This window comes from Oculina patagonica, chromosome 13 (assembly GCF_052425735.1).
Source record: "Oculina patagonica isolate OP01 chromosome 13, crgOcupat, whole genome shotgun sequence".
Taxonomy (NCBI): Eukaryota; Metazoa; Cnidaria; class Anthozoa; order Scleractinia; family Oculinidae; genus Oculina; species Oculina patagonica.
In genome coordinates, this window is record NC_135770.1 from 27,374,758 (window position 1) to 27,391,636 (window position 16,879).

Sequence of the window (16,879 nt, forward strand, 5' to 3'; positions counted from 1 at the left end):
CTCTGTATGTTATGGATTCACTTTGAAAAATTGGGCTTTTATTAAAACTAGGGTCTGAAATAAAGTAAAGTGTTTTTTAATGCAAAGAACCAAATCGGACAAACTGAAAGGAATTAAGTTTACTTGAAGTTGGGATCACGAGTGGTCAAGTTTGTTCCATTTGACTGAAATTAGGCACCTGACAATTTTCCCTTTGCATAGATGTGTGACAACCAGTGAAAATTGTCTATTTTTAATCAGATTGTAAACCAGAACATAACATGATGTACACTGGCGCTAAGCAGCATCTTATTCAAGAACTTCAAGCAACCAAGGTAATTTCTTCTGTTGAACTTTTAGTGCAGATTGATTAGCTGTTTTATCATAATATTATTAGATGCAAAAATATTATTTACAAGGCTAAAAAGTTATAAAATTTAAAAAGAAACCAAACTTTTGCAACTTGTTGACATCATCAGGGGTAAAAGCCGTCCGTGATTTACATCGTTTTTATACTCAAGTTATTAATTCCCAAGGGAACAACTGTGCAACATAGCAATTAACTTGTTTGTTCAAAGTTAGGCTCTTTTGTTGGATAATTAGTCCCTTGATGATCTTCTCTTAAAGTAGGATCATGCTGAACAAAGGACTTTCCACTGGAATGAGTGACTTGGGTTTTCCAAAAGGTGACGTGCTGGTTCCGAGGTGTGGCAGATGTTCGAATGTTCAGTTATTCGTACTTCAAGATTTCACATTGTTTCACCTCATAGTTTTCTCCGCATGAACATTCTCCTTCGTAGATGACGTGGGACTTGTGAAAGTTTTTGTGCTTGAGACTAAAAAGGCTTTTGATTTGTCTAGTTTGCCACAAAATTATGAAAATATACTTGAAATTGGTGAAAGAGTTCAGTTTTGAAATAAACTTTTTGCTTGTGATTTAGATGCATTGTTTAGCTAAGTGTGTAATCCTTCTTAAATAAAGAAGTTTGACTAAAAGGGTTCTAACAATAACAACATATCAATATCAATAGAAAAAATTAAGTGCAGAACAAGAATCTGATGATGTAATATTAAAATTAATTTGTTGTTGTTGTAATTTTGTAGTATTTTATTGACTTTTAACTTTGTATATTGTATTAGCTCACCTTTTACTGCATAGTGCTTCCTTGCTATCTAGTGTTATAATTAACAATTATTCCATGAGCGCACGTTGGATATGAGTTGGCTATATTGTATAATGATCTCATATCCAACAAGTGCGAGTGGAATAATTGTTTTATTAAAGACACCCATGAATTGCAATATTTGAGCTCCCAAGCTGTTTTAGTTGGCGCGTATCAGCTACCATATTTGTGGTCAATGGTATATGAGCTCATATACATGTACCATTCATTGGCTGTCAACCAATCAAAACACAGGAACTGCAATACTATTGCTAGTTTTTAATAATCTTTAGTATTCAGTATTGTCAATTTTGAATCCTCATTATTGTTTAATTGTTTTTTACCCTTCAGGTTTTTGAGTTAAGGTCTGCAGAAGAAATGACTGAAGAATGGCTAATTGAGAAACTCCAAGGAATCTTTCGTTAACTTACTATATTTAACACAGATGGATCTCAAATTTAAACAGGCAATAAATCATTTTAGAGGAGATGTTAATACCGGTAAACTGCAATTTTTTAAGTGAAATAATTTTGTTGCCTATACATTTGTAAGCATTCTCATAATTTCAATTAAAAAGATTTTTTGTATACACAGTCACTAACATGTTAGAGAGATATTCACTTAAACATTGAAAGTAATTCACATTTGCTTTGGTTTTGCATTACCTTGCTGACATGTAGCAATTGGTTTAAAAATTTCCACTGCTTTCTCAGCCAATCAGAAGTAATTAAACCTAGTGTGCATAGCAAGCGTTCCTGTACGAAAGAAGAGCTTTTTCATTTGATTGGCTCACTGGATTGTCTTTTACCTTTGTGATTGACCAGTGATTACTTTGGTTTGGTTTTGAAATTCACATTAAGGGGGCTATGTCATACTGTCTTTTAGTAATGTTTTACTGCACCTTTCAAAAATGTGCAAACCTTCAAGTTCAAAACCTAACTAATGATTGTGTATTTTGCTGCTTTCAATTTTAATTAAGATGACAAGAAGTAAGCAAGTCATGATGTCAAAATTCTTTACCAGTGGCAACAACCTTGGAACTAGACAGTGAAAGTTTTTGTTTTTCATATTTTTATCAAATGGACAAAATAAACAATCGAACAATTTTTTAAAAAATTCTGTAGGTAGGGTTCAGAGCCACTTTTAAATTTATGAAAAATTAATGTACTGTAGCTCAGAATCCTACCTGCAGATTTTTTTCGTCAGTTAGATAAAAATATATCAAAACAAGAACTTCTACCCAGTAGTTTTTGAGTAATTAGCCTCAAAAGATCCAAAATAGGGCATCTTTGACCTCATGACTTTTTATGGGCAACAAATTTTGACGTCACAATGACCTCAATTTGTTCATTTGTAGAACTTGCATGAGTTTGTACTCAGTAAAAGATTTTTCTAAACGTTATTGGTGTAGCTGTGATATGACACCAAAGACGGGAATGTCTAAAATTCTGACTTAACTGTTACGAGCCACCTTCGATAGAACAAAAGCAAAGGAAAACTAGATCGCGATAAACCAAACAATCGTAAACAATGATGGGGTAAGATTGTTGTTCAAACTACACGTACAAATGATAAGCTAAATTTTCAAGATATGCAAGCTTTGATGCAGCTTCATTCAAATAACCATTGGTAACATGGATTTAGGTGTTTTTAACAACAGAAGTAATTCTTTTTTTAATAGTTTATAGTTTTTTGTGCAAATAAAACTGCCTTTGTATTCTTAAGAGTTACATCATGTTTTTTTTTTCAACATATTGCCAGGCAAACAAGTGACCACAGGGGCAGCTGTGGTAAAGTAGTCTTTTGTTGGTCAAATTGTTTTTAGGTTATTTTGTTACCATCCCAGGTTAACCAGTTTTGAAACAAAAAACAATTTGATGATGTTTTTAACAGGTTATACTGTTGCTATGGTAACTTGTTATGTCACATGAATGACCACAACTTGTTCAACAGTGATGCCATCACTGTAGCAGAAGTGACCCAACTGTCCGCCGACTGGTCCCGACCAGTTAGCTCAGTTGGTAGAGCGCCGTACTGTTATGCAGGAGGTCTCGGGCTCTACTCCCAGACCAGAGCAACACCCAGGGTCTTAAAATAACTGAGGAGAACGTGCTGCCTTTGCAATGACATCTGCAAATGGTTAGATGTTCTTGTCTTCTCAGATAAGGATGATAAACCGATGATAGGTCCCATCTCCTGCATCTTCAGTGTTACCGGTATATGGTCAGCTGGGCACATTAATGGACCCACACTTGAAAACAGAGTAGGGCACAGAGTTCCTGCTGTCATGGTCTGGCCTTTTTTCACGGGTTGGTGCTTCACACAGGGTTACCTTATTACATGAAATTTTTCGCGACACGTTAATTTCGCGATTTTGAGGTGCGCATATTTCGCGACACTTAAATTTCGCGATTTTTCGAAATTTTTTTTTTTTAATTTTAATTTCGCGTTTTTGAGTAAGACACAATTTACATTCCCTTGGCAATATTATTTAACATGCCCCTAATTAAATAAAACGACTTCCTCAAAGGAACAATAACGTCGAAATTAACAAAAACGCAAGGGCGGGACTAAACCTCGGCAAAAGCAACAACAGAGCAGTTCAATTCTCACAATGTCTACAAGTAGGTCATACTTGTATGTGCATGGGTTGTTGTTCTAGAGTCAATGGTGACGACAACATCCATGCACATAGAAAATTCCTTCCTTCAGCGACTATTGACATAATGTGAGTCACTTAATTTTCGCGTCATGTTATGTTCGCGACACTTGTTGTTCGCGTCACTTTAATTTCGCGATTTTTTTGGAATCGCGAAATTCGCGAAATTAACGTGTCGCGAAAATTTCATGTAATAAGGTAACCTCATTGCGCCTTCCCCCTTTGGACAGAATTGTCCAAGAAAAATTACTATCAGAATGATGATGATGACCCATCAAAGTGTATTAAAGTAAAGTAAAGTAAAACTTTATTTACACAGGGTGGCCCATTCAGCTCTAAGGCTGGTCTCCATAGGGGCCCTGTATCTTAAAAAATTAAATTACATTTAAGAATTTTCTTCCACTGGTCCCATGTTGTAATTGTTTTGGCAAGTTCACAAAGAAAGGAGCTGCTCATGCGTCTTAAGGTGGATTTCCACTGTCGCGTTTTTGTTGACGCACATAAACGTACGTAAACGTGAAATTTTACGCGCGCGATTACGTGCGTCGAATTTACGTTGTCCAATTTCCAATGCCACGTTTTTTTCTTAGTATTTACGTACGTTTCACGCACGTATACGCGCGTAGCGATCGCGAGTCATTTCAAAAAAGTTGAACTGAGTTCAACTTTTTTCGCGGCTGTCTGCGGTTACGCAGCGACTTACCCAATCATTCTTTTGAAATTTTGTCACATGACACCACTTACCATGTGGAAAGCCATTTTGTTTTAAATCGCCTTCGATTTACATGGGAAAACATTGAAATGTAGAAGCACTTCTCATCTTTTACTAGCGTGTGGTACAAAGTGTTTTCATGGCAGCCATATCGGAAGAGTCAAACAACAAGATATTTGCATAAAAATGTTAATGATTTTTTTTCCCAAAGGAAAAACAATTTATTGTTTCACTCCTCCAATATGGCCGCCAATAACACACTCTATTCACCAACTTGATAATTCAGGATGGCGGGCATTTACGTACGTTCAACGCACGTAAAAAAGAAACGCTTTTTATTTTTTTTTTTAACAACCCACAGATAATACATAGGTTTTCATATATTTTTTCCCATTAGTTGTTTACCTTAATGGTGGATTTCCACTGCCGCGTAATTTTATACGTGCGTTTACGTGCGTGAGAAAATTTAGAGACAATGTATGAACGACTTGCGTAAACGTGTACGCAAATCGTTCATACATTGTCTCTAAATTTTCTCACGCACGTAAAACACGTGTCGCGTCAGTGGAAATCCACCATAAGAAACTTGTTATTGTTTACGAGCAAATGTTATATTACAAAAAAGCGATCATATCTGGCCACGATTTGGGAAAAATTAATGTGAAATAAACGCCCCGGTGCTTATAATTCGAGAAGTCACGGTATTTTTGAAAAAGGTTTTATGTATATACGCACGACAACACGCACGCAATGCGAGCCTATCTTCCTCCCCAGTCCTTACCACAGTCGTTTTCTGCCTGGATGCTAAGCCACTACAGGTGACGGACGGAGAGAGGACAGGATGGTGAGTGCTCTCATTTACTTTGCTACGTAAAAAAATTGCATTCAAACATTTAATTGCTATCTTTTGTTAGTAGAATTGTACTAGCAAACTAATGCAAATGTCACAAACTGTTTGGCTGTTCGTACACTATCAGCCTTGATGTTCGTGTATGCTCGAAATGTATGAAGATATTTACAAAATTTTAGTGCGTATACTTTTATAATGCGGAAATTATTGGAAATAGTTCAATGGGACGCACTTCAGTGAGAATTGTACTAAAACAATGAGAAGTCTCAGTTCAAAAGAGACTGTCGAAGTCCAAAAGTCTCAGATTCTTAGGGCCTGTTTACATGGAAGGCGGGTGCCCCGGCTAACCGAGTTACCCGGCTGGCCAAGCTGGCCAAGCTACCCTGGGCGAGCCAACTTTTCATACGTTTCTTTAGCAAACGAATTGAAGTGTTTACATGCTAGACGGGAAACCCGCCTTGCCGGGGCACTCGGTCTACTTGCCCGGGGCACCCTTCTAGGCGGGATAGCTTTTTGCCATGTAAACGGTTATGCCCGGGTTATCCCAGCTTGCCGGGATAAGTCTTTGCGCGTGTTCTCAAATTATTAAACTTTGAATTTAATGGCATAAAATGTATAATTCTGGACCCAAACAGTGCTATTTGACCAAAATTGGATCAAATTAGTTGTATCTGACTGTAGGCTGAAAAGTATTTCTTTGAGCAACAGCTAATTAATTTGAAATTTTCGAAACAGCAAATTTAATTTCAGTTTGTTGGCCAAAGACCGTTGAATTTCGATTGAATTCCGCCAAAAATGGGCGCAGTAAATTTTAAAGAGCTTGCACATCAAAGTAAAATAGGTTTGAAGACGACTAGCCTTGATTATTCAGTAGAAAGCCATATTTTTCTTCAATCATTTGGAGCTACATGGTTTTCCCATGCTGTGACACGCTTCAATGGCACTGTCTCAACTCGGGTAAAAGGGCTGTGAATTCTGCATGTAAAGGCGGGCTATGTTTCATGCCTTCTAGCCGGGTAACTCGGTTAGCCAGGGCACCCTCCCTCCATGTAAACAGGCCCTTAGTGGAAAACATTTTAGTCACAGGACAGTCAAACTCAGTTGTTTGAAAACTCTTCTTGCACGCTATTAAAAATGTTCTTGTTGAGATCTTTGGAAATCAGACAATGCCTGTCATCAAAATTCTTGCCAATGGAGAAAGAAGAAAGTTTATGTTCCTTGATGCATTGATGTAAATGCCGTCTTGTGAATCTTGCGTTCTAATAATTTACACGGTGTCTTTTGTTTTTTTTTTTTTTTTTTTGGGGGGGGGGGGGTTTTTCAAGGGACACCACAAAACCCCTTGGGACCGACCTCACGATCAAATTCCCATGATTAGCTCGACCCCCACCCCCTCGGGCTTAACATTGATAGGTGCATTATGGTTAACAAATACCTGCTGACTAGTGGTACGAGAGACCTAGTCTATTAAGCAAGGGGGCGGGGGGGGGGGGGGGCAATATGGATGGGATCAGGGCCCAGTTGTCCAACACTGTCCACCAGATAACACACTATCTAGACTAGTGGATAAATGCTGACAAAATAAACTCTGCTATCCAATGGATAGTGTGTTATCGGGCGGATAGTGCTATCTATCCTTTGAACAACCAAGGCCAGATCTTTAAAATTGAAACTTAACTTGTGTTTGTTGTTTATTATTTTAAGAGTGGAGAGGTAAAAATCTGCGATGTTGACCCTGAGGTTAAAGAGCTAGCAAAAAAATTTCGCTTCCGGAAGGTTCAAACTTCAGCTGCTATAGTTCGTAAGTGTAAAATAAATGAACTAGTGAAGCACGCATTGTGTTTGCCTTAGGATAGATAATGAAAGCATTAATTTTAATATCTGTAGCTACCCTCTCCTAGCCTGCTGAGGACAATCAAATTTCCATATCCCCTCAGACAAAGAATCCTAAAATTCTGAATTTTTATTTGAGAACTTCTTACTCAATTATTTCTTACCCTAACTGAATTAGGAGTTGGTCACGTGTTTCTAGTGTTTAGTAAGTTACTTCTAATTAACAGTTAGACTATGCGCCTCAGTTTTCTATGAGCAAATAATCAACGAGGCACAGCATGTAATTGTAAGTCAAAAATCAAGAAAAAATTAAAGAGCAGTGCACACATGATCATGTACTATCAGCAGAAACTCATAAGGGTTGAAACATGTAACGGGCGTTCACAGCGTTTGAATATTCAGTTTTGCCAAGTACCATATTTGGAAACACGAAGAGTTTGTACACGAATGCTTTGACACGTACAGTGGGACGCGCAACAACATTTTCAGTTTTTCGGTGAGTTACTTAAATTCCAACCTAAATGCCGTAAATTTCTTACAGGAACTAAAGAAATTCGTTAAGTGTATCCAAGTGAAGTTCTTCAGACTACTTAACGACGATAAAACTGGAGAATTTGACCAAATTTAATTTTATTCAACCAAGCTTGTTCATACGCCATCGAGCGCGAGCTAGCGCGCGCTGAATTTAATCCAATTGTTGCAATTTTGATTGGTTAATTTTTTCTCCTGATTTCCAAATATGGTTCTTAATGGAAACGAATGTTCAAACGCTTTGTACAATGCGAATCATAGGGAGTTACACGTTTCAACCCTTATGGGTTTCTGGCATCAGTGAATAGAAAACAATGCAAGAACCAATCATATTCTCAGCTTCCAATAGAACACAGCTAAATTTCTGCTAATCACAATCATTATTCAAATTGTTTTATTTTGTGTCTTCCTATCTAGTGAAGATTGATGCTGAGAAACAGCTTGTGATTTTAGATGAGGAACATGAGGTAGGTTCATGAATGTCAGTGATCAAAATTCTTTTTCTCCTTACCCTGATGTCTTAACACATCACTAGTATCACAACACAGGTAAAATCTGTGTTCGAGCCTAGTGGCCCATCAGGCCAGAGCTTATCCTGATTTCAGTTGTACCGGTATGAAGTGACTGGGAGTATTTCTACTCCCCCTGGATGGGATGCTTGTCCATCGCAGGGTCCCCCCCTCTACAGTCCAGCTTTAAATTCACTGGTACCCATTTATACACCTGGGTGGAGAGGGGCACTGTGAGAGTTAAGACGGATTCCGCTGAAAGTTCGAGCAATGAGTTGGAAAATTAAGTACCAAAAATCTACTCATTGCACGGCAACATTTTGTATACTATTTAAAAGATCTCATCAAAATTCATTTGTCTTAGTGACCCCGCAATTAAATTCTAAACCATTCTCGAGAAAATTAAAGTCAAACCTCGAAAGAATGTATTAAATGCGCGCCATTTTGTTTTGAACTGGCGAAAGACGTCCGTTTTAACTGAAATAAAGACAACTTTAAATCCATTTTTCTCTCGCGGGGTCAGCTTGAGTGCTAATTTTTTGGCAGGTTTTTGTTAGCTGTACTTAAACTGTTACCATGCTTAAAGGCCTTTTTTGGTAACTTTATTTTTGCCTGTATTGCTCGAATGTTGGGAGGAAACCATCTTAAGTGCTCAAGAACACAACGCAGTGCCCCAGCCAGGGCTTGAATGCAGAATGTTCGATCCAGAGGTCAGTGTACTAACCATTCCTAGGCCACTGTGCCTCCCAATTCTCAGCATTATTATTAGCGGAGCTCCAACGCGCCGAAGGCGCGTGAGCGGAGCATCCATAGGCAGGCAAATGGTATCCTATCGAACCGAGAAATTTTGGGAGTCGCCTACGTCCGTACGTACGTACGCCCGTACGCACGGATTAGGCCTAGGGACGAGGTTGCCGCCTGTGGCTCAAGAAAAGTAAGGAAATTACAAACAGCAAATAAAGCTAGCAAGGCCAGACAAAATGTACACAAGGGGTAAAATTACACAGCGATACTACACAGCAAAATATCTGAGAGGTTTATTATCCAACTGTTCTATTTTGTTAGTCTTTTTTCTTGTGTGAGTGTATCGAAGCCTTTACACACAAAAAAAAAAAAACAACAATATGGCTCGATGGCTCTCGTTCAATTGCTACACAGTTAATTTCAATTTATTGGTCTCTGGTCGCATTTTTCGTAACCCTAAAACGAGCAATTGACGTTATCTTCTATCGACTGGATGATGTGGACGTTTCAGTTTGATCTAAACGAAGTAATGTTATGAAAACGCGGGAAAATGTGTGCGCGGTGTTAACTTTGTAGGCTGAATGAAAAAAAGAATGACAGAGAACTTTCTTACCGTAATATTTCTCGCACGATGTCCTCAAAAGTCACCTATATTCCGTGAAATTGTAGATAACGAAAGAGGTGTACGATGAGACCCGGAATAATTGCGAATGATATTCCTTGTGCACGTCCAGTTTGCTAGTTTCGGTTGTTTACGGATGAATCTTCGGTCATCAACATCAAGAATACAACAACTTTAGCAATGATTGTGTATTAAAAAACGAAGCTAAACACTGCATGGATCAAGTCCGCTGAAGAAAGATATGTACAGGAACCTGATGCAAGGTAACAACCTGTACTGAATTGCTGAACCTGATTTTATGACAGAAAATTTCATGATGTTTATAAACTTAAGCTTACTTTCTAAGCGCAGTTTCGATAGATTCAGTGTCCGTAAAGTTTAGATCTTTCCTTAACTTAAGCAATATACTTTGCCCCTTTAAGTCGCTTAACTGTGACTTGTAGTACATGTAAGCTTACGCTTACATGACTTGTCAGTTCATTTTTTTTGTTCCCCTGAGTTGGTTTCATTTGCTATGGATTTACCGATTATCTATTGCCGTAAGTTGATTTTCTTTGGCCGTCAATAAAGTTGAATTCTAATCCCTTGCCGTGAGAGTTTATTTCTTATTGCTGTGAGTCTATTCCGACTTTCAGCCTTACATTTTCTCGGCGGAAGAAATTCATACAGTATAAGTGACGTTTTTCGAAGTGCTAAACGACGACAAAACAAAAAGCTCGAACAAAATAAATTTATTTAAACTAAACTTGCTCTGAAAAACATGTTTACCCCATCTAGCTCGAGCGCGAGGTGAAAATATAAACTGACTCATATTTGTTAAAGTAGTTTGCTTTAGTGTAGTCCACTTTGACACTAAATAACTACACTGAATAGAAATGATTTAGTGTACGTTTAAATTTGTTTAAATTTTTCACACGGTAAGAAATAAAAGATAAGTTTTAAATTTGCGTACGTGACTGAGCAACCCTTTTCAGTACGCCGATGTTAAGACAAATACAGGAAAGAAAAGAAAGACGGGAATATGCCTGCTATTTTCTATTCTTAGAAAGCAGACAATAAACTCTTAATTAATTTTTAGGCCATGACTTGTATTAAAGCAAAACGATAAGAGGATCGTAAAATTATTTTCTATTCTTTAGAAAGGAGAGAATAAACTCTTAATTAATTGTTAGACCATGAGTTGTTCTGCCTCGAGATTTTTTTATATGATGGATTTATATTTGTCTTGCACCTATGGGCCAGCGTGTACATTAAAGCTTTAACCGCATATTTATCAAAATGAAAACATTGTAACTCCAGCAAAAAATTAAAGAAATTAAAGGTAAGCTCCGCTTTTAGGCTTGCCTAAATCTATATATTAAGTTAATATCTGATAGTACTGTAAAGAAATGTATAAAAGTAGAGTTGTCAAACTTATCTGACAGGGTTTAATGGGGCAGTATCATGGTGATTTTGATGCATTTGTGGCTATAACGAAGGCAAAACTATGACTAAATAGCTTTGCTCATTCACAAAATGCACCTAGAACACCAAGGTGAAGATATTAAGTGAATCATTCAAAGGAGAGCAAAGTGTAATTACTTTTTAACGATTTATCCAAGACATATGGGCAGAGTTTGAAAACGTCTGCAAGACATTTTCAATTATTGGTTGAATTCTCATGCCTGAATTTAACTCATGATAATATCTCTTTTGCAACTTTAGTGGGGACTGATATAGTCATTTTTAACAAAGCTAGACCATTTTTTTTAGGTTTCTATTGATGTAAATATTTCTTAAATGACTTTTGACTTTTCAAGGTGATGCTCATGATACTTTTCCTTTAAGTTTTACACTGATAACAGAAAACAGTACCAGTAAAACCTATGTTTAGAAGTACTGTGTTACAGTGTAAGTGCTCATCCATAAATTATGTACTCAGTCGTCAAAATCCCAGAAACAGTCATCAGATGCAGTCACCTTTTAAAAAGTGCCAACTGACTATTTTACTACATCGCTCTTACTAGTGCTTCTGACCAATAGATTAAGAACAGGTGTCAGAAAAAATCCGGACTGTCAAAATAATTCCGGACACCAAATTAATAAACGTATGGTACGGTATGTAACGTATATTATACGTAAAAATCGTGAAATGTCAGCTTATTTTTCGTATTATCCAGTGTCTCCAGTGTATTTTTCTGAAGAGCGCGCAACTTACGGATAATAAACGTTGAATTGTAAGGATAATATACGTACGTGGCTATGTTCCCAGGATAACAAGCGTAAAGGTAACAAAGTTTATTGAAATAAATTTTCTATATTCAGCCGCCATTACGCTAGAAAATCTCAAGGGCTAAAACGTCTAAATTAATTATGTTTTCGGGCCAAAAAGCAGTTTTGTTAATTGATTAAACCAGAAACCATCATTTCAGCGAGTCCGCGACTTATCTTTTCATTAAACGACCGATAATTTTAAACAGTTCGACACGAACTCGAGATCGATGCGAAGCCATTCGACGGCACTTCACCTGCAAGACATGAGCGTTTCGTCGATGTGTTATTTTATTTCAAAAGAGCTTTTCCCACAGCGAAAAATTACTTTATAGTCTTCGGAAAAAAACTGGAAAAAGAACGATTTATTCTTCGGATTTTACGTTGCTAAAATTCGCAACGAAACTAGAACGAAGCGAAATCGACTTCACGGTGACAAACGGCGCGAATTTGTCATTCATGGCCACTGCCGTGTCACCCGCGTTCGTCGAAAATAGAACAGATTAATTGGTATTCTTCGATTCGGAGTTTATGTTTAAATAACTTCTTTTCATTTTAAATACACAAGGAAAATATTTAATTGCTTTCCACAACTACTAGTGAACTAGCCGGCCGGTGGTTTGGGTTTGTTTTTCACGGATTTCAGATGGAGACGAAACCTAATTGAAATGAAATCAACAACTTCGATAATCGCAGCAAAGTCTGATTTACTCAAAACATTAGCGATCAAAATTCATAATTTTCAGTCGGAAAATGGAAAAAGAAAAGTATGGCGTATTAACTGAAGTTATTTCCTTAGAAATAAACAGGCAACTCATTGACAACGAACGTTTTCTTTTATTAGATGACAAGATGATAAACACGGCGCGTTGTCAACAAAACTAGTATGCAAATTTAAGTCGAGAAGTCCGAGAGAGAACTGCGTGAATGGGATTCAGTATAATAGCGACACGCTTTATTCGGTCAAAAATCTAGTTTACGTAAATTGATAAAATCAATTCTCTTTATGTATTGGGATAACACTTTACATGGATCCGGAAACTCTTTCGCAAATAGAAGTCAAGAACTTAATGCAGACTGAATGCGGGTTGTTTACTGAGATTTCAGTCCCTGACTATTTACGGCTAAAATGAAAAGTGTGAGACTTACGAATAATAAACGTTGAATTGTACGGATAATATCCGTACGTAGCTATATTTTCAGGAAATCAAACGTATACATGTACCACGTTTATCGCACCCAAAGAAAGTTTTCGATCCAAGGGAGAATTAAGATGGCCCGAGTATCGAAGTTTTAAAATAAACTTGACGTGTGAATTGGCCGCGTTAAACTTCCAAAAACAGAAAGAATATGTTTATATAGTTGAAATAATTTCTTCTCAAACTTTCCCAGATAACCTTTTACAGCAAGAAATAAAAGACCGAAAACTCCAAACTTTTCAACCATCACTTGCGGTCAAAATAGCGCAGTGCGAAGGTAGCGGTTTCGTGACTACGTGACGGCTAAATTTGCAATCCGGCCTCTTTTATTTTTAGCAAGTTAAAAATAGTTTCATGCACATCCTAAATCAACCAAAAGTTTGAACCAGCCTAAGCAGAAGTACTCTAATTGATCTCAAAGATATGGCTTATCCAAGGTCAATTTTAAGCAGAGCGAAACGAAATCAAATTTAATAACACGACTGCGAATTAATGATTTGGCGTTTTGCATTGCTTTTTTCACAGCAATGAGTATCGATTAAAAATATCATCTTGGAACTCTAATATTCGCTTGTAGTTCCAAATACAGAAGTTCTACGCAGTTTTGGGCCAACTTCTCTCCAAAAAGCGCAATCAAGTTCTTAAATGTGTATTTCTCTTCAACAACGTCAAGCGAGAGCTCGGCCAAAGTTCATAAACAAACAAACAAACACATTTCATGGAATTGTTTTATCCTAAAACTTTCTGCCAAAGGGACGCCGTGAGTTAATTTTCCTGTATTAAAGCAACAAATCGATTTTCGAACTTCTCAGCGAATTTTTCCGCGGTAAATCAAAAGCAGTGCAAACTGCTGTGAACGTGGACTCCTTCGCTGTGGACACATTTAGCGCTAAAACAGTTTTCGCGGGAAGAAATTTTCCCAGCTGTCAATCGGAAACCAATTGAAAACCGATATCGTGTCAAAATAAAGTTTTACCTTACCTTACCTTACCAAAGAACACGTTTTAGCTATAAAAAGGCTAACGAAAAACGGGAAAACTTCGTGAACTTATCTGCAAATAAAAAACCATTCAAATGCACTGGCCATCGGCATGGAAATAAAAACTTTTTTTCTTTAATCAGATAATTGGCTCACCTCATTTATATGTGTTTTACCGGAATTCCAACACAAGAAACATCAAGATTAACTGAATGTAAGGTTCGTCCAATATCCTTTTTCCAAGATTTGCAGTATTGAATGGCAGTTTATAACCCGTGGCTTGGCGTGTAGATTTGTAATAAGGAATTTCGTTGCAGACAGAGCGGCTAGATTTGTCAACATCAGAATCCTACGTTCTCCTCCTCTAGCAACAAAACCAAACAAGCGAAAAAAAAAAAACAACAACAACGGAAATTCCGTTCTAAAGTTTTCTTCTAATCTGTCCATCAACAAACAACAAGCGCGAACTCCTCGTGGTCAGATCATGCCTTCTGTGGTCAAAACTTCCAAAACTGAGCGAAGATAAACTCACGTAACTAAGCGATTGACATTTGCATCTTCAAATTCTAATCTTCGATCTCCCCGGTTTGATGGCGACGGTAGAGCATGTATATATACAACACACTTTTCCAACGATTCTAAAAATATCAACCTGCACTGCCTCAGCTATAAGGTGAAGGTCTGAAGGATCCTCTGAAGAAACACATTTGGCGCCTGAAAGCGCGAGACGTCGTCAATTTCCTGTCAGTAAAGTAGCCAATCACAGAGGGTTGTCGAGATTGTTTTTGACAGCCACTGTCAAGTGAACCGCAGCCTACACAGGCTAGCTACCCAGCGCGTTTTAGCTTCGTTACTAGCCGATCCAACCATTTACTGCTCTGATAAGATGTACGAATAATAAGCGTACATCCACCGCGCGTTTTAGCTTCGTTACTTGCAGATCCACTCATTTACTGCTCTGATAAGATGTACGAATAATAAGCGTACATCCACCGCGCGTTTTAGCTTCGTTACTTGCAGATCCACTCATTTACTGCTCTGATAATATGTACGAATAATAAGCGTACATCCACCGCGCGTTTTAGCTTCGTTACTTGCAGATCCACTCATTTACTGCTCTGATAAGATGTACGAATAATAAGCGTACATCCACCGCGCGTTTTAGCTTCGTTACTTGCAGATCCACTCATTTACTGCTCTGATAATATGTACGAATAATAAGCGTACATCCACCGCGCGTTTAAGCTTCGTTACTAGGGACCTTTAGCACCGACGCCGAGGACGTGGACGAGACCTTGTTTGACCGAGTGGGTCCTGGGACGGGACCGTCATTTACGGCGGGAAAAATAAACATTTAGCAGACCGCGCCGGCTACGAGGACGAGGTAATCTTCCAGTTGAAGTCCACAGAGAAAATGATGTCCTTCAAAGAATTTCGTGAGATGCTCATACTTCTCTACGCCGACAACATTGTTTCAGATGAAGAGTTTTTATTGCTTTACGATACCTTCAGTTCAAAAAATCCAGATTTCCCTCATGGAAACTACGAACGATTCGATTTGGATTCTATGAACTCCGCCAAATGCAAAGCAGAGTTTCGTGTTGAGAAGCAAGACCTTCCTCGCCTTATTGCAGCACTCCAACTACCACCAGTGTTTAAATGCGAGCAGAGGAGTATTTGCGATGACATAGAAGCCTTATGTATGCTTCTCAAACGAGTTGCCTATCCATGCCGACTCAGTGATATGATTCCGCGCTTTGGCCGACCGGTTTCTGTTATAAGTTTGATCACTAATGATGTCATGGACTATATCTTTGACGTTCACGGACACCTCATAACCCAATGGAATCGAGATCTTCTGAATCCTGGGGCTTTACAGCGTTATGCAGATGCTATATCAGGAAAAGGCGCCCCGCTTGACAATTGTTTTGGTTTCGTCGATGGGACAGTACGACCCATTTCAAGACCCGGAGAACATCAAAGAGTAGTTTATAATGGACATAAAAGGGTCCATGCCCTTAAATTTCAATCCCTGTCCCTACCAAATGGACTAATAGGAAACTTGTATGGACCAGTTGGTGAGTTTTTAATTTGATTCTCTTTTTAGTACTTATAATGAACTTTATTATTAAAACACAATCGATCACAAAATAAAATATGATATTGAAAGTTGTTTTTATTGTTTTTAGCTCTACAAACTTCCCAAACTATTTCTATTCTCACCTCTATTTTCTTTGTTTTTATAGAGGGGCGTAAACACGACGCCGGGATGTTGGCAGATTCTGGACTATTGCGTGACCTTCAACAGTATGCTTTCTCTCCAGTAGGCCAACCCATGTGTATATATGGAGATTTGGCCTACCCTCTCCGTGTGCATCTTCAAACCCCGTTTCGTCGTGTCCCACTTGCACCCGCCATGCAGGATTACAACGAAGCCATGAGCGCGTTAAGAATTTCAGTGGAATGGCTTTTCGGTGATGTCATTAACTCTTTCAAGTTTCTTGACTTTAAAAAGAATTTGAAGATCGGCCTAAGCAATGTCGGTAAAATGTATGTTGTGTGCACACTACTTCGTAATGCCATAACATGCCTTTATGGTAATACCACCAGCGACTACTTTGGTATTGAGCCCCCCGCCCTGGAGCAATACTTTCAATAAAGTAAAATAGCTGTATATTTTTTTATGATACAGCTTTATTTTTCTGGACAAACGAAAAATGTAATGGGGCATGAAATGCAAATTGTAGGAGAGGGGACATTACAGGAACAAATAAAAAATCCCAACATATCTTTTGATCCCAACATATTTTTTTTATGATACAGCATTATTTTCCTGGACATACAATACA

At 38.0% G+C, this 16,879-nt stretch overlaps 2 protein-coding genes across 4 annotated transcripts in view; both read left to right on the forward strand.

Moving 5' to 3' along the window:
* LOC144636540 (glia maturation factor gamma-like) overlaps positions 1-16,879 on the forward strand; it is a 41,352-nt gene that overhangs the window by 10,453 nt on the left and 14,020 nt on the right. The window contains exons 1-3 of one of the 3 annotated variants that reach the window (XM_078495773.1): positions 5,206-5,357; positions 7,068-7,164; positions 8,145-8,194. In XM_078495773.1, the coding sequence (XP_078351899.1) occupies positions 5,355-5,357; positions 7,068-7,164; positions 8,145-8,194 (150 nt within the window). In that variant the 5' untranslated portion in view covers positions 5,206-5,354. Of the gene's footprint in view, positions 1-240; positions 315-1,493; positions 1,508-5,205; positions 5,358-7,067; positions 7,165-8,144; positions 8,195-16,879 lie in introns of those variants that run through there. The other 2 variants (XM_078495775.1, XM_078495774.1) reach the window with 2 other exon arrangements.
* On the forward strand, positions 15,333-16,727 carry LOC144635296 (uncharacterized). The gene is made up of 2 exons (XM_078494406.1): positions 15,333-16,108; positions 16,277-16,727. The coding sequence occupies exons 1-2, from the start codon at positions 15,445-15,447 to the stop codon at positions 16,687-16,689; spliced, it is 1,077 nt and encodes a 358-aa protein (XP_078350532.1). The 5' UTR covers positions 15,333-15,444; the 3' UTR covers positions 16,690-16,727.

What these genes read in the sequence shown, in the direction of transcription:
- LOC144635296 (XM_078494406.1), top strand. Translation starts at nt 15,445, where the DNA reads ATGATGTCCTTCAAAGAATTTCGTGAGATGCTCATACTTCTCTACGCC. An exon ending in AAACTTGTATGGACCAGTTG is followed by an intron (nt 16,109 to 16,276) that starts GTGAGTTTTTAA and finishes TTGTTTTTATAG; the next exon opens with AGGGGCGTAAACACGACGCC.